Source organism: Toxorhynchites rutilus, chromosome 1 (assembly GCF_029784135.1).
Source record: "Toxorhynchites rutilus septentrionalis strain SRP chromosome 1, ASM2978413v1, whole genome shotgun sequence".
Classification (NCBI taxonomy): Eukaryota; Metazoa; Arthropoda; class Insecta; order Diptera; family Culicidae; genus Toxorhynchites; species Toxorhynchites rutilus.
In genome coordinates, this window is record NC_073744.1 from 188,349,841 (window position 1) to 188,376,622 (window position 26,782).

General features: G+C 40.2%; 1 protein-coding gene across 5 annotated transcripts in view; it reads right to left on the reverse strand.

Moving 5' to 3' along the window:
* Positions 1–26,782, reverse strand: part of LOC129762012 (plexin-A2) — a 138,456-nt gene that overhangs the window by 24,994 nt on the left and 86,680 nt on the right. For all 5 annotated transcript variants that reach the window (XM_055759961.1, XM_055759971.1, XM_055759981.1 and 2 more), the window contains 2 exons: positions 9,584–11,258; positions 42–581 (listed from right to left, as the gene is read on the reverse strand). In XM_055759961.1, coding sequence (XP_055615936.1) covers positions 42–581; positions 9,584–11,258 — 2,215 coding nt within the window. The remainder of the gene's footprint in view (positions 1–41; positions 582–9,583; positions 11,259–26,782) is intronic.

Here is a 26,782-nt window from a genome sequence, read left to right on the forward strand (position 1 = left end):
TTAATGAAATATTTGAGGTAATTTTTCCAACTCCAACCCACCATGAATATTATTAGGATTGTCCAGCGGCTTCGAACCGCCCCAAATCACAGCGAAGGTGGCCGTCAGCTTGGGCGTCTTGGCCGTGTACGAGAACTCCATCGCATCACAGTAGATCGTATCGCCCAGCAGCTGGGCGTTGACGCTCGTGACGCGCCCCTCGACGTTGAATTGACACACGAAGCGCGTCTGGACGATGAATTGACCAATGATATGCACTTTGACTTTGACGGATTTCTTCGAGCCCGCCGGAACCAAAATCTCCGGCCCGTCACCCGTTACGTTGATCGTCGGACAGAACCCGGGCCCCGAGCGATAGCTCGGACCAATGCGACTGATTCCGGTCACGAGGATATCGTTGCGGCAGTTTTCGGCGGTGTCGTGCGTGCAACGGTGCGCCTCGACGCACCAGTCGCACGGGAACTGCGAGGAGACACACTGCGTGCAGGACAGATGGGTGCTGCAGTCGAAGAAGGTGAACTTGGTCGAGACGATGTCCGGACCCTGGGAGGTTTTGATCGAGAGTTGCGCGTTGAAGTGATCTGCGGGGTTGAAAAAGATTATTATTAGCGTCGTTGGTTTCCAATCATGATTCATATATAATGTTTAGCATTTTGCCAGGCCAATTATTGGGATGTTTTGAATGATTTTGAGATATTCACTTGTAGATCAGCAAGCTGCACAGTAACCCTTTCAAGTTTACTAATGTCAACTATTGCTATGACTGTGGTTTCATTTGATGCGATGGACTTTGGAGGTGCCTGTCAGTTTCTTTCAGCGCCCGGACTTCACTTCTGAATCGCTTTGTTGAACTTTTGATTTGAGACAACCAATTAAATTCAGCAATTTGTTGATTCATGAGCTACGAATACTTCTAGCGTTTTTCTGTATGCTCTAAAATAACAGAAGGACTTTCAAAAACTCAAAGTCAAAAGATCAAAAAGAGAGAACCTGTTCAGCAATCATGGTTCAATCCCGGCATGGCGCTTTTCAAAAGTTCGAATACTTTTGAAAAAAAAAAACTTGTGAGACTCTATTGGTTTCGGTTAATCTGTGATTGTAGAAACCAAAAAATGTAGGATACGAGACTTTTTGATGGACATCAAATTCAAGTTCAAATAAATTAAAATTCAAGAAGTCTCTTGAAATATGCTAGAAAAACTCATCTGTACAAAACTCTCTATGCTCTACTATTTTACCATTAAGCTGTATGTATTATCCTAAAACTGTTCTATCTGATTGTAATAGGCGGTTGTTTGTTATATAGATATGAAACTTTTGATGGGAAACATTTTCTGATATGTTCTGTTTTGTATTTAGTTCAACTGTTCCACCAGCGAACATTTTAAGACTACTCAAAACAATATAAACCCCTATTTTAAATAAAGCTTGATTCATTTATAATTCGGGTTATATCAAAACGCGGATAGATAATTCATTGTTTTTCTCAGAAAAAAAAATCAATTTAGATTAATTTTCGTATTTTCCTTCGGACACCCTCCATCGAAGTTTCAACTCTCTGTTGATCAACATCAGACATTCAATAGTGTTCAATTTCTGCATGACAATTGCCCAATATTTTTTCGTTGGGCGGAATTGGGGGCAATTGGGAGAATTGAGGTATATTTCGATGCAATCGACCCCATTATCAGGGTACCACTGAAGCACCTCTCGTCTGTACTTGACAGCTTGCCAAATCTGGTAAAAAAAATTCACCGGACTTTTATGAGCCTTAATAAACAGGAAGAGACATTTCTGCAGGTACTCTTCACATTTATACATTTTTGAGTCTTGTTTGTGACGAGAACCTTGGTTTCCTGTCCACAGCTCCGAATCTCTTGCCAAAGCAAGAACGAATTTATCAGCGAAAACGTAATTAAATTTGCTGGAACACTCTGGGACTTCTCGAAAAAAAATTTTTTGTCAGAAATTGACTTTTCGTCACTTGGTCGTTTTCATCTGAAAAGTCGATTTTTGACGAACTTTTTTTTTCATGATAGCAGTAAATCTCGACGTTTCATGCAATTCTAAGACATTTGACATCGAAAAACTTTTTTTGAAAACCCCGATTTCCTTTACTCCCCCCCCCCCTTGGGTGATTTTTCGATTTTCAGAAAACTAAAATTTTGAGATCTGCGACGATTAAGCAAATCAACATTTCGTAGTAAGTTCCGAATTAAAAATCGAGACAATTATTTTTATTGGCACTTAAAACCATACGTTTCGTCTCGTATTCGGAAAAAAACCCAGTGTCGATTTTTGAGAAAAAAAAACAGAAAGTGGGTTATATCTATGATATAACCGCAATGGTGACGTAGGACTATCGTTGATTCAGTGATCCTTTGTTTGAAGTTGAATCTGAATCCATTCTGAATGAATGAATAAATGAATATTTGGGGGACTTCGAAAATGAGAGCGTTACGTTGGAGGTACAAGGTTTTATGCATCCAATATTGGATACGAAAATATCCTACTGATGGGGAAGAATAATCTTCAGAAGCTATTGCGATTGATTAAAAAATCACAAAACCAAATGTATTTGGTCACAGTGTTACATGGATAGAAAACATTAAAATAAACTCTTTCACATGAATGAATTTTTAAATTCCCAGAGGAACTGGCAGATTATTTTCAGTAACGATTAGATATTTCCACATTTTCCTCGATACTGGAAGCCCACCAGTGGCTAATGCTAATTCGATAATCACCTGTTAATAGCACTAGATTGAAAAATATTTGGTCACAGTGTTACAAGGATAGAAAACATCAAAATAAACTCTTTCACATGAATGTAATTTTAAATTCCCAGAGGAACTGGCATATTATTTTCCGGATCTTTCTCGATGCTGAATGGCATCCAAACGGAAAGAATTCCGTGCGTGTATGTGTGTGTGTAGCGGCTGCTTCGATGGTCACCTTCTCTTCTCCTGAAGGATCGGCTTTTCTGTGCTCCCTCACAGTTTCAAACAAACTGCTCGCGTTTCAGGGCAGATCTCGATCCTTCGCCGTCCAGCATCCTCAGCAACGATGTTGTCTTGTCGATGTCCTCACGAAAAATGAATGCGTCTCACCACCAGAATATCGCTTAAGTTTGCTTTTTGTGCGTGATTGAATCGAGAGAAGGCGTGGTTTACGATGGCAATTTGGAAGGCAAACTAGAGGGGAATGAACTCTCTGAGCTCGGAACTTTCGGCGACTGAGTAATAATCGATTGCGGGCGCATACAATATTGGATACGGAAATATCCTACTGATGGGGAAGAATAATCTTCAGAAGCTATCCTGTTAATTGATTGATTGAAAAATCACAAAACCAAATGTATTTGGTCACAGTGTTACATGGATAGAAAACATTAAAATAAACTCTTTCACATGAATGAATTTTTAAATTCCCAGAGGAACTGGCAGATTATTTTCAGTAACGATTAGCTATTTCCACATTTTCCTCGATACTGGAAGCCCACCAGTGGTTTATGCTAACTCGAAAACCATCTGTTAATAGTACTTGATTGAAACATATTTGATCACAGTGTTACATGGATAGAAAACATTCAAATAAACTCTTTCACATGAATGTATTTTTAAATTCCCAGAGGAACTGGCAGATTATTTTCCGGATCTTTCTCGATGCTGAATGGCATCCAAACGGAAAGAATTCCGCGCGTGTATGTGTGTGTGTGTGTAGCAGCTGCTTCGAGATCTTCCCGGGGAACCGTTTGTGGCATCACTCTCCTCCTGATGGATTCATGTCTGGCCTAAGGTGCACAAACAGGCTCTTGGTGACACCGTTCATCAGCGCTTTCATGATAAACGAAGAGCTTCACCACAACAGCGACAACATGCTCCAATCGCTGTTCAATTTGAACTGAGTGGATTTCCGAGCGGCGCTCGCTTATATACCGATTGGTGATTTCAATAGCCTGTTTTGAAAGCAATTTTAAGACTATTGAAACAAGTTTTTGAATCAAAAAGTAACAAGTATAGAACGCGTAGACATTTTATCTTTCGAATGAAGTGTTTATCATACCATTTCGTTCAGTTGTTTAGGAGCTATTAACGCTCAAAACCTCGGTCTCCGGCGTAACGCTTTCGTTTTCGAAACTTTGATTTTACACCCCGGTATAGAAATGAAAGACGTAGTTCTACGTCAAAAATTTTCGAGATGACACTAAACCTCGACGTTTCATGCAATTTGAAGATATTTGGCATCAAATATTTTTTTTTTGAAAACCCCGATTTCCTTTACTCCCCCCCTTGGGTGATTTTTCGGTTTTCAAAAAACTCAAACTTTGACCGCTGTGCGATACTAGTAAATGAAGTCCGATTGAGCTGATATTTTGCATAGGGTAGTTTTTCGTGGGAATCAACAATTTTAATCAAGTTCGCTTTGAAAATTCGAGATAGCCATTTTCATTGGCACTCTAATATATATATAGATTTCAATATTCTTATTTTTTATTTTTTTTTTCCTTTTTCATCTTAACTTTTTTTCCAGATTTTCCATTCTTTCCTGATTTTTTGTCTGATATTCCTTATCAGATTTTTCCTGATTTTCTTGATCTTTCTAATTCGTTGACTATCGATACTGTGCTGTGGTAGCGATCGACTTGAAGAACACTTTCAATAGCGTCAAGCCATCTCTGAATCGCTATACCGAATGAAAGCTACCCACACGAAACCCCAAAAAGATAGCGATTGACAGCGAACAGATAGCATTCCATAAACCCGAATTACTAGCGATGAGTAACTACAGAACTGGTAGAAATCATTGTCGGATGACATAGAGATCCGGGACGAACTGAACCTGTCCGCGAGTTCCCAGGCAGTACAGCGGCGACTGGTAACAGCCTCCGGAAGGTCCCTATGCTGAAGCCAAAGCATCTGAAGGCACAGCTGAAGTTCGCGAAAGACCACTTCGATTGGATCGATCTGGAGAAGAAAAAGCAGTGGCGAAATATACTGTAGTCGGATGAGATAAAGGTAAACCTCATCGGCTCGGACGGAAAAACTTGGGTCCATCGCCCAATAGGCTGCGCTTACATGCGCTTATTACCATGGAAACATTCAATCATGAAGGAGGGTACATTATGGTGTGGGGGTGCGGCTTCTGGTACGAGGTTGGCCCCCTGTATTGGGTGGATAAAATCATAGATCAATATCTCTGCGCCCAATCCCACTCTGCGCACACGCAGAGTGGGAGATGCCCCTGAAATGGCAGTTAATGAAAGATAACGATCCGAAGCACACCGCCAAGACCGTCAAAAAGTGGTTCCAGGATAACAAAGCGACGTCATGGAGTGGCCAGCACAATCACCTGATCTGAACCCTATAAATAACCCATGGGAGATCGTGAAAAGGTCGGTGTACACGAAGAAGTCGAAGAATAAGCAGCAACTGTGGGATAGGATCCAAGCTTGTTGATACGCCACCACGTGCCAGAAGCTGGTGGAATCCATGCCGAACCGGGTACGTGAAGTGATGCATGTGCGTGATGCGTACAAGTAGTAACCCTAGAAGTTTTTCCAGGGTGTCGACTCTAAACCCGAAAAAATCCACTGATATTTCCTAATTTTCCATTAACTTTTCAGAAAAATTCCAGATGTAAACTAGTAATCAAATTCGTAGACTGGTAATCAAATTCTCTAATCTTTACTCTACTTTAACTGTAATTCCTAAAACATTCAGTTAGCTTGAACAATAAAAATCAAGAACGATATCTTCCAATAAATGAATTATTTGTGATTTCTATTTGAGCTAAGCGACGACTGAAAAGTGTCGTAAGAGATAAAAAAATGGATTTATTAATACACTTCAAAGTTATCTTGGAGGAGCCTTAGATACTAGTGAAGAATGAGTCATTTCCATTTTATTTCGGATAAATTTTTATGAAACTGTTACGATTTTAACGAAATCCTTTTTCTTCCAATCTTTCGGCTCGCTTTTGTGCGTGTTCTAAAATTTTCTTCGTTTCACCTTCAGAGATTTCGTTCCTGCTTCCAGTAGCCGTTTTATTAATTTTGATTCATTTGACGCACAAGCTTCTTTCTTTCGACTTTCCTTGTCTTCTGGATAAGGAGAAGAGAATTTTGGACTCGTTGAATTAACTAGCTCAACATTTTTATTGATACTATCCTTCCAAAGTGAAGCATAGCATCATAAATTTGTCGCATAGCACAACCGTTTACTCACATCTGTTTACATAAAAACATTCGGTATTAATGGAAAAGCACTCTCAACGGAGTTTTCACACGAGAGATAGAAGACCATTTTTGGTAAAAAATTCCGGAAACCAATCCTTTCCAAAATACTCCAGTCGTTCATTTTCGGATAATTGTGAGTAAACTTGTTGCTTTTGTTGTTAGCAATATTGTATCAGTGCTAAGATTGCGAGAGCTCCACTGATAAAAAAATTAGAATTGCTGTTTTATTATAACATCTATATTAAAAACATTTTACAATATATTTTATGCACCCAGAAATCATAATTATGGAACAGCTGCACCCCCAGTGAGATTAATCTCTTTGAAGGGGGTGTTAAGCAGAAATACTCAGTAGAGTTCACAGGGACTCAACACCTCAGGCACTCAGATGATATAGTTACGAATATTTCCTCTAATACGCATTCTCAGTTGATGTTTGAAGTCTGTCATGTTACGTTCAGTTCGTTGACTAAGTGACAGTTGGTTGTAGCGATGTTTCCCATAATACATGAAAGATCTTTTCATTGCCTCAGTCCTCGGACGCCGAATAGAAAGAGCTCCTTGGTTTCTCAGAAAGTAGCCATACGACGAAGTCGTGAACGATTGATTGTGATGAGCAGATGGATCAACTTGAAGCTTCTGTATTTGGGTTAAACACTGAAGTTCACGAAGGGCAGGGATTGGTAAAATAGATGGACTGACTTCAGAATATAAGCAGACAGAAGAATACAGTCGTGGTTTACTGTAAACAATTTTCAGGCATCTGTTTTGGATACGATGTAGAATTTGCAGCCTTGACTTAAACGCTGCTCCCCAAATTGACACCATATATTGCAGCTTTGATTGGACGAATGCATGATACATAGTGCAGAGCTGTTTGTGCGGCAGGAATTGAGAAGATTTCCACAACATTCCGCAAACTGAACTTAGGCTCCTTTGGAGTTTAGCAATGTGGTCTTCCCATCTAAGCGCAGCATCGAGATTTACACCAAGGTATTTAAAGGCGTCTACTTGTTCCAAGACCATTCCATTCACGACTAACTCTCTATGTGGTGGTAATCGTAGTCGTGGCGAACGAAACACGACATATTTTGTTTTACTCAAGTTCAAAGACAGTAAATTTTCATTAAGATAATCTTGAAGGACATGTATATCTTTGTTCATCTGCCGGACAATATTCTCTGGATCTGATGCTTGGTATGACAGAGATGTGTCATCTGCGAACAAACGAGGTTTGCCATATAAGTTCAATCTTGCCAGGTCATTGATGTAAATCAAAAACAGTAAGGGTCCAAGGTTACTTCCCTGTGGCACTCCAACAGATAATGGACACTGAGCACTTATGGAGTTGTTAATTACAACACATTGGGTACGGCCAGTTAAGTAACTCTTAACTAGATCGTTAGCTGTTCCTCTTACGCCATACGAATCTAACTTTTGCAGCAGCACCTCATGGTCTATAGTGTCGAAGGCTTTTTTAAGATCCAAAAACAAAACTCCCATAATTTTACGTGAATCCATTGCCTTGTAGATGTCATCAGTCAGTTCACACAAAACAGTTAGAGTACTGGATCCGGCTCGAAATCCATACTGATGGCTATACAAAACATTATTCTGGTTGAAAAAGCTGGTAAATCTTGATACCAGAAGTTGCTCTAGTATTTTACTTAGAACGGATAAAATTGATATTGGTCTGTAATTGTTGATATCCGTTTTGCTCCCAGACTTATGCACGGGAATTACTCGAGCCATCTTTAGACAATCGGGGTAGATACCAGTCGAAATGCTTTCATTGAAAACGTCCCAAGGACATTGGAGTCGTGTAACGATTTACCACATCATTCTGTTTTTTATCCTAAAATCGGACATTCAGATCCATCTGCAGCCTCTTTGTATTCTTGTTCACAGACTCATCGAGATCAACGACAAAGTATAACTTACAAAGATTAATCGAGCTCAGATTTTGAATTCCGAACAAAGACAAGCATCATCATAACTTCATTTTATCACACCCTGGACCTTCTCAGCTTTCTGGCTGTCATGAAACATTCTTTTCAATACAACCATGTCTTTTTCAGCAGTGCGGAGTGATTTGTGACACATAACTGTTTCCAGGAATCTACAGGCAAAAGCAAACAACATATACTGGAAAACTTACAGAGAGTCAAGCTAGTCAAATGCAATTTTTTTGGCATCATAAAATTTCTAATTATTGCAATAATCAAAATTCTAATTGTCGGAATTTCATTTTTTTCCAGATTGGTGACGAAGTTCCCTGATATTCCCTGATTTTCAAGGTTTTTCAAGGTAGTCGACACCCTATTTTCACGGTATGAATTTTCTTGTTTTTATTTTTTTACCATGAATTTTAAAACCGGTCCTAATTTAAATTTTAAAACCGGCATTTTTAATGAATGACTATTGTTTCAACTACAAATGTTATAAATTTCTCCGAACAATGCAAATAAAATATTAAAAATGGATTGAAGCACTGGATTGGATTATTTTTCCTCAATATTTTGTCACTTTCTTTTTGTGCTTGAGCAGTGGTTTTAATGTTTTGCCCAACACTGTATACGCAAAACGATGAGAACATACATGAGATACTGATTTTTCATACACCAATGACGCAGGACCCTTATCGCCATCAGTTCTTGCCATTCACTCTCTGTCAACAAACCTTCAGTGTTAATTTGGATGATATGTTGAATGTTATTCAAACTTTTATCTGACTGCTCACGCTTGATTCATGACATGTGTTAAAATAGAAAATGCTCAGATTGTATTGTCACAATCCGAGCAATTGAATTCATTGAATTACTTATCTGAAGCAGCAGAACTAATATTCGCTTTCAAAACATGACCAACAGATTGAGAATAAAAAAGCGTCACTAAAGCCAAATGTATCACTCCCTCCTCACCATCAATCAGTATCGACGTCGGAACCAATCAGCCCCCGAATTACTCTCACTAAGCCATCGCTTTCAGCTGTAACAAAAACTGCTGATTAAAATCGCGGCAAATTAGTTTATGAACAAAAAATTACATTAACTTTTCCCCACGCTACCACTTCTTTTTCCATAGGACAGATGATAACTGCACCCTTTCCTCTAATGGGACCACTTCGACCAAAAGCAAATCAGTGCTAATGGACATCGATTTTCGTTTTCCTACGCTTGCTTGACCAACCCACACATACACACACATTCTATTTCCTATGAGCGTCGTGGCCACAACGTCAACAGCATGACAAACATAGGATGAAAAATACCATCAATTTTCGATACGTGCGGCTCGCACTTCCATTGCTGATACACACATCAGCGCGGTCCGTACGATACTTACTTTTTCCGTATCCTATTTGAGGCAGTAGGTCAGTCCGAGGCGTGGTACAGTTGACGCCGTTCCGTTTCTTCGTTGCATTGGTGATGATTGGCTTCTCCATGTTGGCGAAGGTGAACGCACAGACCAGCGCTTCCTTCAGATTCGGCAGGTTCTCGATGACCAGCTCCAAGGTGCGGGCCGTCGTGCGCTGCAACTGACTCGGACTCACACTCGTAATCGTGGTACACTTGCCCGACTTGTAGCTCAGCCAGGACAGCGGGTCCTTAAAATTATCTTGACACTCCCGCTTGGGGCTACACTTATTCTCTAGGGAACACCATCCGCAGAAGGGATCTTTCGCTGATAGACATGCAACACACGTGGTATACACCGAACAATCATAGACCTTAATTTTAAACAGCTTATGCTTTGACATCAAATACAGATCATATTTTACAGTATCCAGATACATATCGGGCTGGATCTTGGAGCCGACGTCCACATTCATGAGGGCATACTGTTGGGCCGACCCGGACGATTCCACGACGACCTTCTTCAGCTGACCGCTCAGCGTGCCGATGAAGACGACGGTGAAATTGGAGGTGGTCGTCACCGCGATCGAAGTCATTTTCAGCTCCGACAGCAGGACGGGAATCGAGGCGATCGCTTGTTCACCCCCAAGCGGGGAGTTCACATCGAGACCGCAGAAATCTTCGCTTATGGTTTGTAGCTTCGTGGGCACACATGGCATATTGATTGAAATGTAGTCCAACCCGCGCTGGCCCAACCCGTTGAAGCAGGATTTGATGTTCTGCATGAACTTCCGACGGATCGCTTTCAGCGAGTACACGCACAGGGCGGACTTGTTGGCATTCTTCGAGTCGTTGCTTTCGGAGAACACCGCAAACAGAACGTCGTCCTCGGTTGATATACCGAGATTCTCCGCCAGATCCGGGCCCGGTTTCCCCACGTACGCAGCGTTCACAACGTTGTATTTGGTGCTCTCGCTGATGCAATCGACCGGGATCTCCGTGTACGAGTAGTAGTTCGAGTCATCCTGGCAGATTCGCACCAGCTTGGTGATCAGCTCCTTCGGGGTGTTGTGGGCACTGCTCTTGTACTGGGTCGTCAGGAAGTACGAGAACCGCTCCGAGCTGAAGCCGTACACGTAGTTGATGAGGAACGACTCGCGGGCGTATGAATTGACAAAAATTCGCGTACCGGTCGTCACAGCGGACGACGCAATCTGGAAGAGTTTGTCCCGCGCAAGGCTTCGCGACGCTACCGCCGGAATTTCACTCCGATAGGGTGAGTTCCCGGTGAACGTTACCCCCACGTACAGGACGTTGTTCTCCGAGGGGACCGGAGGTCCCGGGGCGATAAATGCCACCGTGCTCGCGTTTGCGGCATTGGCTACGACGGCCTCCTGCACCTCGTACTCGATCGAGCTGACGTTCTGCAGCGAGCGGATGTTGCAGATGCCCTGGAACAGCGATCCGCACACGATCAGATTGTTCGCCGCGTGATCGATCAGCAGCACTTTGTTCCAGTTGTCGGTGGGCCTCCGGACGATGTCCGCGGGACACTCGAGAATCGAACACTCGTTCGAGTCGTTGTGCGGACCGGTTGTGATCGCTGCGAGGATGTTCAGATCGCTCGAAATCTGATACAATTTGTTGACGGCGCCGACATAAACCTGCAAAATAAAGAAAATGAACAAATCGTTAGCAAGGCTCGTAACTCTAGGATGAGTAATATACAGCAATAACTCGATAACTGAACCTAGGAGCCATTGCGCATTCCGAAATGAATAACTCGGTTCGAAAAAAATCAAACTCGAATCGAATTGAATTTGGTATTATGTATCTTTTTCGAGTTGATATTCTCTACTAGATTTCGAGCAATTTTTTCTAAATTTTCCGATGTCCCCTGTACACACTTGTCATTTCTTACATTCCGAGTCACCCCACAGCTGCGGAAGTCGCTTTGCTGTCAAAACAAACAACAAAACAGAACCGGTTAGCAAACAGGAGACAGTTCATGTAAAATTTCGCTCGTGGAATTGAGTGTATAACTCGGAAAATTTTGGAAAAATCGATACTTTTATGAGTTTAATTAATCGTAGATCATTGTTCAGTATAGTTTGTGAGACGGTAGATGGTGTTATTGCCTATCAGTGCTCGAAAACATTGTTTTGAATCCATTAGAGGTCACACCGACACCTTCAGCCAGGGTAAAGGGCGAACACGAAATTATTGCGACACATTCAACAGGGCATAACTTTTTAACCATTGGGTAAAAATCAACCAAATTTTGCACACTTTCTCATTGATGTGTATTGTCTACATGCTGTCAAACTCGAAGTCGTGTTTTTCGATTTAACGAAAATGGAGGTGAACCAACGCTAGTCGAGAGAACAAATTCTTTCCAAACACCTGGAATTTGCCGGTGCGACAGGTATCGGCAGTTGGGAAAAATGTTGAACATTCACCATTCAACCGTCTCCAGAGTGTTGAAGCGGTTCCAGGAGCGGTTGACGTTGGACCACGGCAAAGGAGCTGGAAGAAAACCGGGACCGGAGAACAAAAAGACGGAGGGAAAGGTGAAGCGGATGATTAAAGCAAATCCCAACGTTTCAAGCCGCTATTTGGCTAAAAAAATCGGCATGTCGCAGAGCTACGTCCAGAATGCATAGAAGAGAGCTGGACTACATACATGCAAGGTACAGAACTTCCCAAACCGCGATGAGCGACAACAATCGACGGCTAAAACTCGGGCACGGAAGCTCTACGAGAAGATGCTGACAAAATAATGGCTGCTGTGTGATGGACGACGAAACGTATATAAAAGCCGATTTTAAGCAAATTCCGGGGTTGGAGTTTTTCACCGGCAAGAGCAAGTTCGATGTGGACGACAAATTTAAGAAGAAGAAAATGTCGAAGTTCGCCTCCAAATATCTCGTTTGGCAGGCCATCTGCTCTTGCGAACTGAGGAGTGTGCCTTTCCTGACAAAGGGCACAATAAATGGCGAGATCTACAAATCTGAGTGCCTCGAGAAGCGCCTTTTGCCGTTCTTGCAGCAGCACGACGAAGCTCCGCTATTTTGGCCAGATTTGGCATCATGCCACTATTCTAAAAGTGTCCTGGAGTGGTATGAGGCCAATTCTGTCCATTTTGTTCCAAAGGACATGAACCCGCCAAACTGTCCGGAGCTGCGCCCGGTGGAGCAGTACTGGGCAATAATGAAGCGGGAACTTCGGAAGAGCAAGAAGACAGTCAAAGACGAGAAGGACATGTTAAGAAAATGGAAAAAACTGAGAAACTGGTACCGGATGACACTGTAAAGACTTTGATTGAGGGTATCAGGAGAAAATGCGTTCAATTTTACACTCAAGGCTCCATCGATTAACTTTTCTATTGATTTTTGAAGTAAATATATGTATAAAACTACCCTAAAATTTTGGTTTGATTCTAAACATTATAAGAAAATTGGCATGACATTTTCGGTGTCGCAATAATTTCGTGTTCGCCCTTTAAAACCGACACCTGGTTTGTGTTTCACAGACAGTATTTTGTTTTTTTTTGAGTATTTTGCTTTTAATTTCAGCGTTACGTTAAAATATTTTTAAAGCTAGCAGTCTCAGAGCCTATCGCCTTAGCCGATAGTTTCCTGTTTGTTGAAACATTAAATCCTGATAGTGCTTAAATTGCGTAAAATAATCGATAAATTCACATAACATAGTTACCAACCTTCAACAATAATTTAAAAAAAATATTATTCATAACACTCAACATTACTTTTTTTTAGTTCGAGTTTCCAGCGGAGGTTCTAACGTTCCATAAAGCGAAGGGCCCTTATTCGAATACCAAATGGTTTTGCCATAGCTATCTTAGAGACGACAGCGTTCATCCGGCAGACCTCACCACCCTTTCTTCATACACATTCAAACATTTGGTTTTATTTGGTTCCCGTTTTTTTGCACTAATTATATTATGACGAAGTTTGGTTTTTATTTATATTCGTAGTCCGCCAGCACCTAAATATTATATCCGTTCCCATATGACTATTTCTTGGAAAACAATACATTGATGGAATTACTTTTTTCCACTCCGAAACCTTCCGCACCGGGGCGCTCTTGCATTCCTTAAAATGTCACATAATTTGTGAGAAGTTCTCTTCGCATCAGGCGTATTCAATTAATTTCGGCTCCCGGAGTTTCTGGCGACGTGACTAAAAACTGAGTGGCCTTGCGTTGTCCTGATGGAACCCAACACCTCTTCTGTTGGCCAATTCATCTGGATTTGAATGAGTTATAGGGTATTAACAACGGAAGTCAAAAAAGAGAAAACTCGGTACATTTTACAGTATTTCTTCGATAAAGACGAAAATGCAAGCCAGGACGCTGATATTTTAATGGTATTTGTGGTGCCGATAATGTAACAGTTAATTACGCTATTACGCCGGAATGTCAGCAGTCGTAGACCCAAAAGCTAAAGATCGGCCATAACGCAGTTTAAAACAATTCGCGCAAAGCAGGGTTCAAAAAGTAGCTCCATATTTGGGTGCCACACCAATTAACTCCAAAAACATGATGTATCAAATTTCCATCTGCGAAGCAAATGAAATCGACCAATTTCTTAAACGGAGTGTGACTGGGGATGAAAAATTGGTCACATACGACAATTTTGTGCGAAAACGATCGTGTTGCCGTGTCATTTTCCTATCGTGTTCCCGTAGCCGAGATACAATATCTAAATATAACTGCTAATCAGGTGAGCGTTAATCGGTCACTCGAAATGCAAATGCAGCATTCGTTCTTCGGACAATGTGGGTTGGGAAAATGTTGCAATCTAAGCTCCGCTGTATCATATTGCTGTAGTATAAACAAGCCATTCGCTATTTCAAATTACAGTATTCACATTCCATCAGTCACCTAGCGACCAGAAGGCAGCGAGGCTTTCGAAATGATCTCTCTCAAGGCCGATTGTTTAGATTACTTTTCTAAATTGGTCTATTTTGAGGTTAGATGCGAATTAACTGTTGAATTTTAAAGTCTCTATAATCCAAAACATCGTCATCATTCAAGTCGTCTCACTCCAACTATTAGACATCAGTCTTTCTTAATGCTAATGTCACACACAGCGGTTTTGCTCAATTCTAAAGAATAATGAAAGACACATATCGCACAATACGAGGCAATTTTCTTCACCGCATCGATTTGCATGCCGCCAGGAGTGCCTCTGTAATTGATTCTGTACTGGGGTGTTAGCTTAAAATTTCTAAAACGCGAGCTTTTCGTTCGGGTAGCAAAGTTTCGACCGTTAATACCTCTTTGTCGGTTAAACAAAGTTGTATGTCAAACACTTCATTCGAATCATCAAAAATGTATGACTAATGCTGGTTACTTATTAGTCCAAAAACTTTTTCAATAACTCAAAACTGCTTCTAAAGCAAACAATTGAAATCACAAAAAATCTATACTATAAAAATGAGTACCTGCTTGAAAGTCCATCTTAGTCATGATTTGTCGATGCATGTCGTTGACTGTCAGTGAACGTTCTCTAAATATTGTGCTCGTCCTGGTTTTTATTTTGATATTGCGTTGTACAATTTTTTTCGCTACAGAATGCATCTACTAAATATTCAAGAAGCACGCATAGTACATTGTCGGTTTTCATACCGTGGAGATTGTCATTTTATGCTTTATCAAATAGATAACGGTAGTGGTGGAATAAAGATATAATCGCCTGGAGCCGCTATTGACTTTTTCAACCGTTCATTCCATTTCAGAGATTTTAAATATTATATGTTTCCGGGTTGAGAGTTGTGTTCTTCGGTGGAAAACTGAAGATGAAAATTTGTTTCGATGTTTTTTTTTCGCCTCCGCCGCCACCACACAATAGTTTCGGTTCGAAATTTCTGTTGCCGTTCTGCGTCTTCTGAGAAATTTCGTTCTGCGTTGGAGATGTAAACTGAGGGTTGTGTTTTTCGTTGCTCCGTGTTCACTTTCGTTATTTTCTACCCTTCAATTTTTCATTACCAAGCGTTAATTTTCATGTGTAGAAAACGATTTGAAATTGTGAAAATCAGTGTTTCCCGCATCCATATTGAATCCAGTTTAAATCCAAAATCCAAATTAATTTTACTGAACCAATCTTGGAAAGAAGCGAGGACATGTATTTTTTTTCTGCCTGTGAATTTCATTACGGCGTTTGTCTGGCTCTCATATTGTGACGTGTGTTTGAATCGCGAGTGTATGGTTAATGGCAGACGATGACATGGAATAATGTTGGATCGCTCATTCCAAAAGGTGTTTTAAGTGTTGATCCATATTCAATAGGAAGTTTTTGCTGCAGTGAAAATATCGCATTTGAGTGTTGAGCAGGGGACATTATCAGCGCACAGAAAAAGGCGTGGGTTGTGTTTGTGTGTAAACACGTAAACACGTAAACTATAGTGGTAGTGGTATTATATGACACTATAGGGCGCTTGCTGCGTGCATATGTAATAGTAATCTGGTTGTATCGCTGCGCCCTGTGTTTGGTTCAGATCGGAAGATTTGGTTTTTCCTCCATAGGTGTTTATGTGTTCGTGCGTTTGATGTTCAGAGATGCCAGATGATTTTTTTTCAAATATTAATCGTTTTGCAAACAGGAAATCTGTAAATGTCTTCACTTATTTTGTAATGTATTAACAGTAAGTTTTCGAAGAGAGATGCGTCACGATGTACCGTTTCTTGTATTTTGGTGGTTGCTTGATGGTGTGATGCAGTATGGAGCATTTTTGTGGTTGGAAACTTCGAAAATGTTCTGCATTGTGTTACATTGCCGGGCGTCCACCGTCGAATGGAGGGAGGCGATGTGTCGTGACGTGCTTCATTGTGGGAACTTACTGTAAAGACAGATCGTTCGTTTTCTTTGGTGTGTTTGTGTATATAAAGGTTTTAGAAGCTCCTGTTATTAACGAAATGAATACATTAACCCATAGATAGTCCTTTTAGTTCAGATGAACTAGCTTAGTTTCAGTATTGTATCATTCGCCGGTATGGGAGTTCGGGATTGAATGATCTGCTGTGTAATTTGCGAAAACGAGTTCCATAGTGAGTCTATAGGCCATCAAGTAATTTTTCAGTGTGTGGAAGACTCGTGCTCTATTGTTTCGGCCGTACCTTTAGAATTATCTGATCATGCTCTGTTCTGTATGGGTTATGCGTTTCTCTGAGCGGCTAATTAAACCCAAGTGACGCGCGAGACGAGTGATTTCAGCTAAATTTAACAAATACAGGTATGAGCTCCATTTAGAGATGTTCATGGTTGCCAGTCTTTTTGGTGAGTTAGTATTTTTAATTTGCCTTTATCTTCGAAAAGGCTCATCGTCGGATATAAACAACATTATTTACTTTAGATTTGTTTGCAGGTAAGATGTTTTTCAATTGAGTTCCATCCCATAACGACTTTTATGAAAGTTTGTGAGATATTAAATTCATATTCTTTTGGAGTTCTGTCAATGATTCTAGATCCTTATTCAGACTTCAGTCTTCTAATTCAGTTTTTTATATTGTGTTCCCAAATCTCATATTTCCTTTCGGACGGTCATCGATTTGTGTGTTTACCTGTAGTTATTTGTGGTATATGTGGATATAATTGTGCGATATTCATACACTTCGTTCGAAGGATGATGAAACTCGTAGAAACTCATAGAATGATCATAGAATTTTTTTTCAAATTGTCTAAAATTCTTAACGTACGTGCGGTAAATATTAACAACACAGGCTTTCCTTATCAGGATACCTAAAGATAATCTTTACCGCGTGTTGTGACAAGTAGAATTTTCAGAATTTCTTTTCGTCGAGTGGCTGATAATTCGCGTTTACATAATCACATCACTTACCACAGTGAATCCTGATTCTTACATCCTCCCACTAACAACTATTCCTTCCATGATAATCGCTAGGGAACCACGCTATAGAGGCGACCCTTAGGGCCTTCGGGCGGCGGTTATCATACTAACATTCCTTCCCTTCCCCTGATGACTGTAAGGACGTGGCCGGCGTCGTTATTGACAATTTAAAGCTCGAATCACCGAAAATTGCAAAACGAGAATGATTTGCTAGTCCCAAGCGTCATTCTGTGTGTTCTTTGTGCAATTAAGTTGGTTCAGGTCAATCACGGAGAGCAACTACGAATTGTACAGTCTACCCAAGCTCAAGCTCAAGCTCTGCGTTGGAGATGTAAACTGAAAAACTACTTGGATGTTGAAGAAAATCAGTGTTTCAGTTTCAGTGCAGCGAGCAGTCAACAGTACATATTGATGCTTTACTAATTACACTAATTTGACAATGACAAAAACAACTCTCAGTGAAAGTATTCTTTTACCGGCCCTTGTCATCACTATCAAATAGTTATATCAAAGAGTTCTCGCCGGCAATAATTTCATAGTTCTATGTTAACAATGCGGTTGTGTCTTGGACGTCACGCTAATTTAAGCCCGCGACATCATGCATAACACGTGTTTGTGGCCCCTATGAAAAAAAAGGTTGAATACCGCTGTTTTAAAGAATGGGAACTTCTATAAAACTGCGTGCAAAGACGAAAAACCTTGAATCTGTGAATAGTCCAGCAATAGAGCAGTTTTCAGAGCGTCTTTAGTATCGGACCGCTTTCCGATCTGCTTAATAAATTGTACAGAAAACATGTACGCGGATGGTTCTAAAAGTTGTTTTGTTTCAGAATGAGTGAATCCGGGTGTTTGAGTAAGGAATGTTTTATCCATTTAGTCAGTGACAAAACGTAGTTGAAAAACCAATAAAATATGTTTTGTAATCGAGTTTTTCAATCGATTCATAATTTGTTTCGTTATTTGGTTTCGGTCGTGGTTGATTCGGATATCGAAGAACAGTTTAATATCATTGAAACTCGCCAGGTTACGTTACGCCTTCCCTGCTTTGCAAAATCTGTATATTCTGTATAAAACTGCAAAAATCAGTAATCTGTAACGACGGAGTCTTGGTTTTGAAAAGGTTGAAAAATCTGTAGATATGGTAACCCTGATGGTCACCCAACTTGCAACTTGGATAGAAAGTACTGAAAACAACTTTGTTGGAGATCGTTATTCTCTAGACAAAAACTGTCTTAGACAAAGTTGTTACCTATGACGAAGCGCGGGTTGACCAACAAATTGAATCTATCTTTTTCATATCTATAACATAGTTCGACAATGTTGTAGCCTCAAATATTTTAATGAACTTTGTAGAACAAAGGAATTGCACTCATTGCACTCACAAACCACTAATTGACAGGAAGAGAAATATGTTGTATCTAATAAAGATATTGAGGAACACGGGGAAGAAAATAAAACAGAAGAAAGTACAAGTTACTACAGTGAGCACGTTGAATCCACGTTTCATTGGTAAAATCCGATTCCATCCAAAAAATACAAATACAATACTGCCCAAATATGCATGGTTGACGTAAGCACCAATGTCACTAAGTAAAGGGAAACTCACTTTTATTGTTTTTAGCTGAATAGTCATGACTAGAAACAATTGATATAGAATTATCTGCCTCTATTTAATAAATATTTACAGTGAAAAGTTGGCCAGAGGGGTTGTATGATTTTTGTTGGCGCTTACGTCAACCATGCATATTGGGCAGAACAGTTAGCAACGCTCGTAACTCTGGGATGAATAATATATTAAAAGCTGGTGTAATTTATGTTCAAAGTAAACTCGTTTGAATTGCACGACGCTCCCCCCGATTGAGTTTTATTTCTTTGGCAGACAATTTACTTGACCATTAACCGCCTTGAACGACCTCGTCACTCCCGGCACAAACGGTCGGTTGCCATCAAAATAACATCCCCTTCATCGACGACAGCTTTTAGGGAAATCCGACATCACAAAATGTAAATTTTCATCATTCACAACATCGGAATCAGCGCGTCAATTCAAACAACACTCAATGGCCTCCGGCCGAAAAATCCGTCCCATCCCACAGCCCCGGGACTCCACTTCGTTCCCAAAAACCCGTCAACATTATTAAATGTCTGTTTTCGAGTCCACAAGCGTCGAGCGTCGAGCACCACACCAAAAGCCAGCTAACCAACCAACCAACCAACCACTCAATTTGCAGCTTCTTGGTTCCACTTGGCAACCCGACACAACCCACTCCTCGGGACGGACAGACCAACAACAACCGCTTCAACTGAACGGGAAAAATAAGAAGTGGCATGAAATTAATTTCGATTGATACTTTGTTAAAGTTTGCTCCCTGCCTTCCTGCCGGCTTGCGTAGGTATATCGTCATCTCCGGTGCCAGCGACCCCTTAAATTCTGTAAATTTATGAGTGCCAATACGGATCCTTCCCTTTCCCTCCCGAAAGTGGCACCTGCTTCGAAATTCTGTCCTGTTCGCCCATTCCGAACCGAAAATAGCATTGCCAAAGTCGTCGTCAGTTGGGTTGGGGGAGAAAAAACTTCCCTCATAAAGTCTCTTCCTTCTACTTCCTCCCCCGTCGAGGATCGAATGATGCTGCAGCAACAGCAGCGATGCTCATCGCTCCGTCAATATGGAAACGGAAAAGTGTATGTTTAGTGAATGTGGTATGTGTATATATATTGCACTTTAGTCTCTAATTCCGTTCCGTGATAAATCTCTCGAAAAAGGTCTCTTCTCGATTCATCTCGTCCCATTCCCGGCGGCGGTGGTTTCGCAGCTGGCAGCCAGCGCTGGCCGTCGTGTGGGTGCCGGGTTCCGTGAACTGACGAAAATTGTGGAGTACAACTTCGCCGTGTGTCCTTCTTCGGAGGTGCTTTTCCATTTCCCTCTATTCCGATGAAAAAGACTGATATCGGGGTGTGGGCGCCGAGGAATCGGAGTGCGTGATGGGTGGCTGACAGTAAACTCATGCTCAACCCTCGCTGCTATCCAGAGCATGTGGTTTTTCCCTCACTCTCTCTTCCTCTCTCGCTCTCACGTTCACGTCTTCAGTGGTTATTCTTTTTGCTCACTCTCCCAATGGATTTTCCCATTGACTCAAACAATAATGCCTGTACATATGCGCTACCACCCTCCTTCCCGTCACCCATTCGGGATGGAACGGGACACTCGTCAAAACATTTCCTCGCAATTGTTGCAAATTTGTCAAAACACTTGAAATCCTTTCGGTTCTGTGACAAGAGAAGATTAATTTGTTAATTAAGAGAAATACACTGTGGGGAGAGGCATATAAAATGCGGACGCCGGAATGTCAATAAATTGATATGTGATGAATGTGTAATGAGACCGGGCCTTAAGTTTACTAATTCATCATGCAAATTTGTACGGTTAATCGAATGTAATTGATGACCATCGAGCGGTTAGAATCGCTTAACGTTCGTAATAGGATTTGAATGATTGAGCGGATCAATCAAATTACTTATCCACTCACCCTCGTGAGGATTGCTATCATTATTAATAGTGTCTCATTCGGAAGAAATTGGATACAGGGAAACTTCGATATAACGTACTCTAGATATAACGTCACTCAATATAACGTACATTTTACCTCGATATAACGTACACATTTCCAAAGTGTAAAGGAAATTTTTTTTCAATGTTTTTTTTTTCTGATAGAACAATGAATTACCTGTATTGTGATGCTAAAACAAGTTTTGTACCTTCAATAAATTCCGAAATACTGCTGGTTTTGTGATTCCGGATTCTAAATGAATCAAGCTTTAATCAACAGTACGAAGGAAAACATCATGAGAAAGGCTGGCTTCGTCTTCCGATTGAAGTTATTCATTAATTTTACTAAAACAGCAACACAATAATGTATTATAGACTACGTTTGTGAGTACTTTATTATGCTTCGATATAACGTACAATTCGATACAACGTACAATTTTGAAAGTGAAATGTACGTTATATCGAAGTTTACCTGTACCTCCTTTGAGCTGCTTTATGCACGGTTATCCGGATTCTGCTGAAGGCGTATTCTCTGAACGAATATCGTGAACGAGGTTAGGTACTAAGTTTAAGCAGTGCTATCATTCTTCTATTCGGAAGTTTCAGCTTCAATATTTCAGAAACGGCATTCGACATTCTGTCAGTATTCCTATCTTTTCCAAGGATATACCTAACGTTTGCATTAAAAAAAATGGACTTTTTTCGGAGGGTGATAAAAAACTAAGACAGATGATTCAGTTTGATAAATTTCCCATGGAAAGTAATTGTATGAGCTTACTTGCAAAAAAAAATTACTCCCTTACGAGCGGCCTTCCGGCAGTTAATCGGAACATTCACCATGGCGGACGAAAACATGCGTGTAGGCATGTTCCACCTTCCAATTTTTGTATACCGCTTCTTTTTATGTGTCCGGGTCGTTCACTCAAGGACTTCAAAAATACCAAAAATGTAGTTTCGATAAAAGTGGGGCTTATGGGGTTTCTTATGCAATGATTCAACTATTTGTAGGAAAGGCATGCTAAAAATTTTTTATATTATTATATTATATTCTTAAATTTTTCAAATTTCTTCAAAGCGAGAATTGGTTCTTCAGCTTAATTTGTCGGAATTGAGCCATTCATACACTCTGTCCAACTTCTATAAGACCTGATTCTATTTCGTTGCAACACAAACAGCTAGAATTTCAACCAGATACAATCATACATTGTTGAATGCTTAGAATAAAGTATATTTAACGTCAATTTCGTTCAAAAGAGTTGTTCGTTTATTTATTGTGTTTAAATGTGATAATTTTAGCTGTCCAATTTACATAAGACCATTTCAAAATTCATGAATATTATCAATGGAAAATTCAAAACGATCGGCTGATTTACATGTCAATAATTGACAATCTTGCCATTTCGCTTAATAACCTGCAAAATCCGTGTTGGGATACTATTTGCCAAATGCTGCTGAACGATTTTCTCGATATTTTTCCCATGTTTCCAAATTTGCGACCTTGAGCTCTTCAATCGTGGTGTACCGTTTTCCCTCAGTGTAGATTCTGCGTACAAGGATCCCCTCAAGATTTTCAACAGGATTCAAGTCTGGAGAGCGAGCCAGTTAGTACAAAAATTAAGTTTTTGGTCCCTAATACTTTGCTTAGTTTCCTTACTGGTATGAATAGTAGCATTATTTTGTTGAAATGTGACGATATCGACACAAAAACGGTAGGAGAGAGGATTCCAGAACATGTGTGTAATCCTTTAATGATGTGAAAGCTATCTTGAGCTTTCCGGTTGCACAGAATCCCGCCCAAACCATGCACGAGCCTCCACCAAAATTCCTGGTTGAAACATACTGTCCCCTTCTTCCGTAAATCACGCCAGTACCCGTTGTAAACATCAGGACCATCCTAATTGAACTTTTTTTTCGTCAGTGAAGATAACATATACATTTAAAAAACTATTCGTTATGGTATAAAGGGTGTGTCACATCAAATTGCATCACGGAAAAAACGCTGTAGAAATTCGCCCAGTAGACCGATCCTTTTGAAAATTTTAGACAGTAAAATAAAAACTATTAAACAACTTTTGGCATTTTCTTTTTATTCATACTTCGAGCCCAAGCCCGTATGCTCGCACCTTCCTCTTTACCCCGTCCATAAGGTTCTGTACAGCGTCAGGTTGTAGTTTTTTTTTAACAGAAATCCATTTTCTCTTGAAGTCCGCCTCCGATTTGACAACTTTTGGGTTCTTCCGGAGGGCCTGCTTCATAATCGCCCAATATTTCTCTATTGGGCGAAGCTCCGGCGCGTTGGGCGGGTTCATTTCCTTTGGCACGAAGGTGACCCCGTTGGCTTCGTACCACTCCAACACGTCCTATGAATAGTGGCACGAAGCGAGATCCGGCCAGAAGATGGTCGGGCCCTCGTGCTGCTTCAATAGTGGTAGTAAGCGCTTCTGTAGGCACTCCTTAAGGTAAACCTGCCCGTTTACCGTACCGGTCATCACGAAGGGGGCGCTCCGCTTTCCGCAAGAGCAGATCGCTTGCCACACCATATACTTTTTGGCAAACATGGATAGTTTCTGCTTGCGAATCTCCTCCGGAACGCTGAATTTGTCCTCTGCGGAGAAGAACAACAGGCCCGGCAGCTGACGGAAGTCCGCTTTGACGTAGGTTTCGTCGTCCATTACCAGGCAATGCGGCTTTGTCAGCATTTCGGTGTACATCTTCCGGGCTCGCGTCTTCCCCACCATGTTTTGCCTTTCGTCGCGGTTAGGAGCCTTCTGAACCTTGTATGTACGCAGGCCCTCCCGCTGCTTGGTCCGCTGGACGAATGAACTTGACAAATTTAGCTTATTGGCGACATCCCGGACCGAACTTCTCGGATCACGTCTAAACTGCTTAACTACGCGCTTGTGATCTTTTTCACTGACGGAGCATTTATTTTTGCCGTTCTTCACCTTCCCGTCGATGGTTAGGTTCTCGAAGTATCGTTTTAGTACTCTGCTGACCGTGGATTGGACGATTCCCAGCATCTTACCGATGTCCCGATGTGACAACTCCGGATTCTCGAAATGAGTGCGCAGGATTAATTCACGACGCTCTTTTTCGTTCGACGACATTTTTCCAAATTTACGAAAAATTGACAGTGAAGCATAACCAACGTGATCTATAGACTATTATCTGATTATAAGCGAAAGCTGAAGATATAATTCCTAAAAATTAAATTTCTACAGCGTTTTTTCCGTGATGCAATTTGATGTGACACACCCTTTATAGCAAAATATATTTTTTGGAAACATTCTTTGTCACAACATACCATGTCTCACTGTCATGTGAGCTTTGGCAAAACTCATCCGTCTTCTGACGTGGGATGGTGTAAGATAAGGAACTTTAACCTTTTAAACCCTCTATATGTGAGGATTTCTTAACAAAACTTAACGAATTGTCACCCAAGTAACATTTAACTTTAAATATTGCTTTATTTGCCGCTTATGCAAATTTGAGGTATTCGAATCTGTTCTAGCTATTTCCCGCTTATCACGGTCAGAGAGCTTCGATTTACTTCTTACCGTATTCCTTCTCTACTTCTTACCGTATCCTTGAGAATTCGTCAAATAATTGAGCAATACTTGATGGGATCGTCCAATCCGACGAGAAATTTCTCTGATACCAACATTTTCTTGGTGAAATGCATCGATTTGTCTTTCTTTTCTCTCCGTGAGCACTTTTCCCTTCGGCATTTTCCAGATTTATTGATCAAAACAACTGAAACAATGGAAAAATGTAACTGGTCTTATAGGTACTTGACACTTGAAAACTACAGAACCTTTGGTTTACGCTCAGCGCTTGCACACACACATATGAAAATCATGCAGTGTATGGTAGTCATCCATACCAATACACTAGAATATAAGTTGAAGCGTTGTTTGTTTACAATGGCACAAAGCAGCGAGATCATCATCTGATCTTATAGAAGTTGGACAGAGTGTACGTTTCGCTTGAAATCAGACCTTTGAAGCAGACTGACGATTGATACTAATTGCAGAGCTTTATAGACACTGAGGCAATTAAAACATTACACCCTGCAACAAAATCACGCAGCTTACTTAGTTTGAATAAAGCAGATTTGATTACGTTGAATGGTCTGGTCTTCTGATCGGAGACTGTTCAAGTAACGTTTGCATTAAAAAAACAAAAATTGCATGGACAAAAATTGCCAAAAAAAAAAAAAAAATTTTTCATGGGTTTACCTTTACACTCACTGACGAAACTGTCCATGCAGCATCAATCGGTTGTGCCCCATTCACCCGAAACACGTTTGCCCGAAGCACATTTGCCCAAATGAAACACATTGCAGAATGACATTCACCCGAATGTAACAAATAACCCGAACGGAACAAATATCCGCATGCGACATTTACCCGAATGGAATGTTTAACCGAATTAAGAAGGCAAATTCCGAAAAATCAGACTATGAATTTTGTCGAATCTCCTGTTGATAAATAAGATTAAATCAAAACAACATTAAAAAACAACGAAAAAGATGATTTCGCTGTGTCATTTTTAGAAATTAGTGTAGGCACAATTGACATGCCGTCTTCTCTCCTTTCCCTATTGTTCTTTAAGACCAAGAGATCATTAGGAAATGAGTACGAGTTATGGAATATTCAGAAAAATGAGCAGGTAATTTTAACATAAAAAAGGATAGGAAAAAGGATTGAATTCTTGATTAAATGAAACAATTTCCGAATTCAATTGAATTCAATATATACAGGTCGGACTCGATTATCCGGAGTATTTATTTTTTTTAACTCCGGATAATCGAATCAAAACAATTTTTATTATTTGTTTTTTTTTTGCATGTATTTTTCGTTTTTTGAAAATAAAAGAGGAATTTGATTTTTGATTCATCCCCTTAAAGTCAGAAGATACCTTTCTTACATGAAAAAAAAATAATTTATCCAGATTCCCTCAGGAGGTGATAGACGATCATATTTGATGAAGAAAAATCCTCCTACGCATATGTTCGAATTTCAACAATGACAGAGTTTCAGAACTTTTTTTTTTGTTTCGGACTCTGTTGCTTCAAACTGGCTCTATATTAAAAAGTACGCTACGGGAGACGATTATGATGATTTCGTTTGAAAGATGAGAAAATTTAGTACAGGATATAGTAGTGGAACAACTAAAGTAGTGAGTTTTAATTTTGGAAGTGAAACACTTAAAAGTTAATAATTTCTAATGTGTAATTATTAATTTTATCCTAAAAATTTATATTAAACTAGATTGTTTCCATCAATTAAAATGAAGTTCTTTAGCCACTCCATAATTTGTTCTTTGACACCCAACTTCTATCTTTCTTAATTTGACTGCAATATCGATATAAACAATTCCTGGTGAAAATTCAAGCAAAATCTTCAAAAATCACGATTTTTACCCCACTGTACATGTAATAGCCACTTAAATTTCACCTTAACGTTGAAAGGTTACATTTCTTCATTAAATAAGCCATATTTGAAATAAAAAAAAATATTTTTTTCCAAACTGAATACAGTCAACTCTCCCTAACTCGATATCCAAAGGGACCATCGAGTTAGGGAGGTATCGAGATACAGAACATTTTTTCCTAATTTTTTTATGTCTTAAATTGTCATATATTAGGGTAAGTGTCCCAATTATGGTATGAATTTGAATTTTTGATTCATTCCCTTAAAGTAAAAAAACACCTTCCTCATATAAAAAAAAAAAATTTCCAGAATCTTTCAGGAGGTGATAGACGGTTAT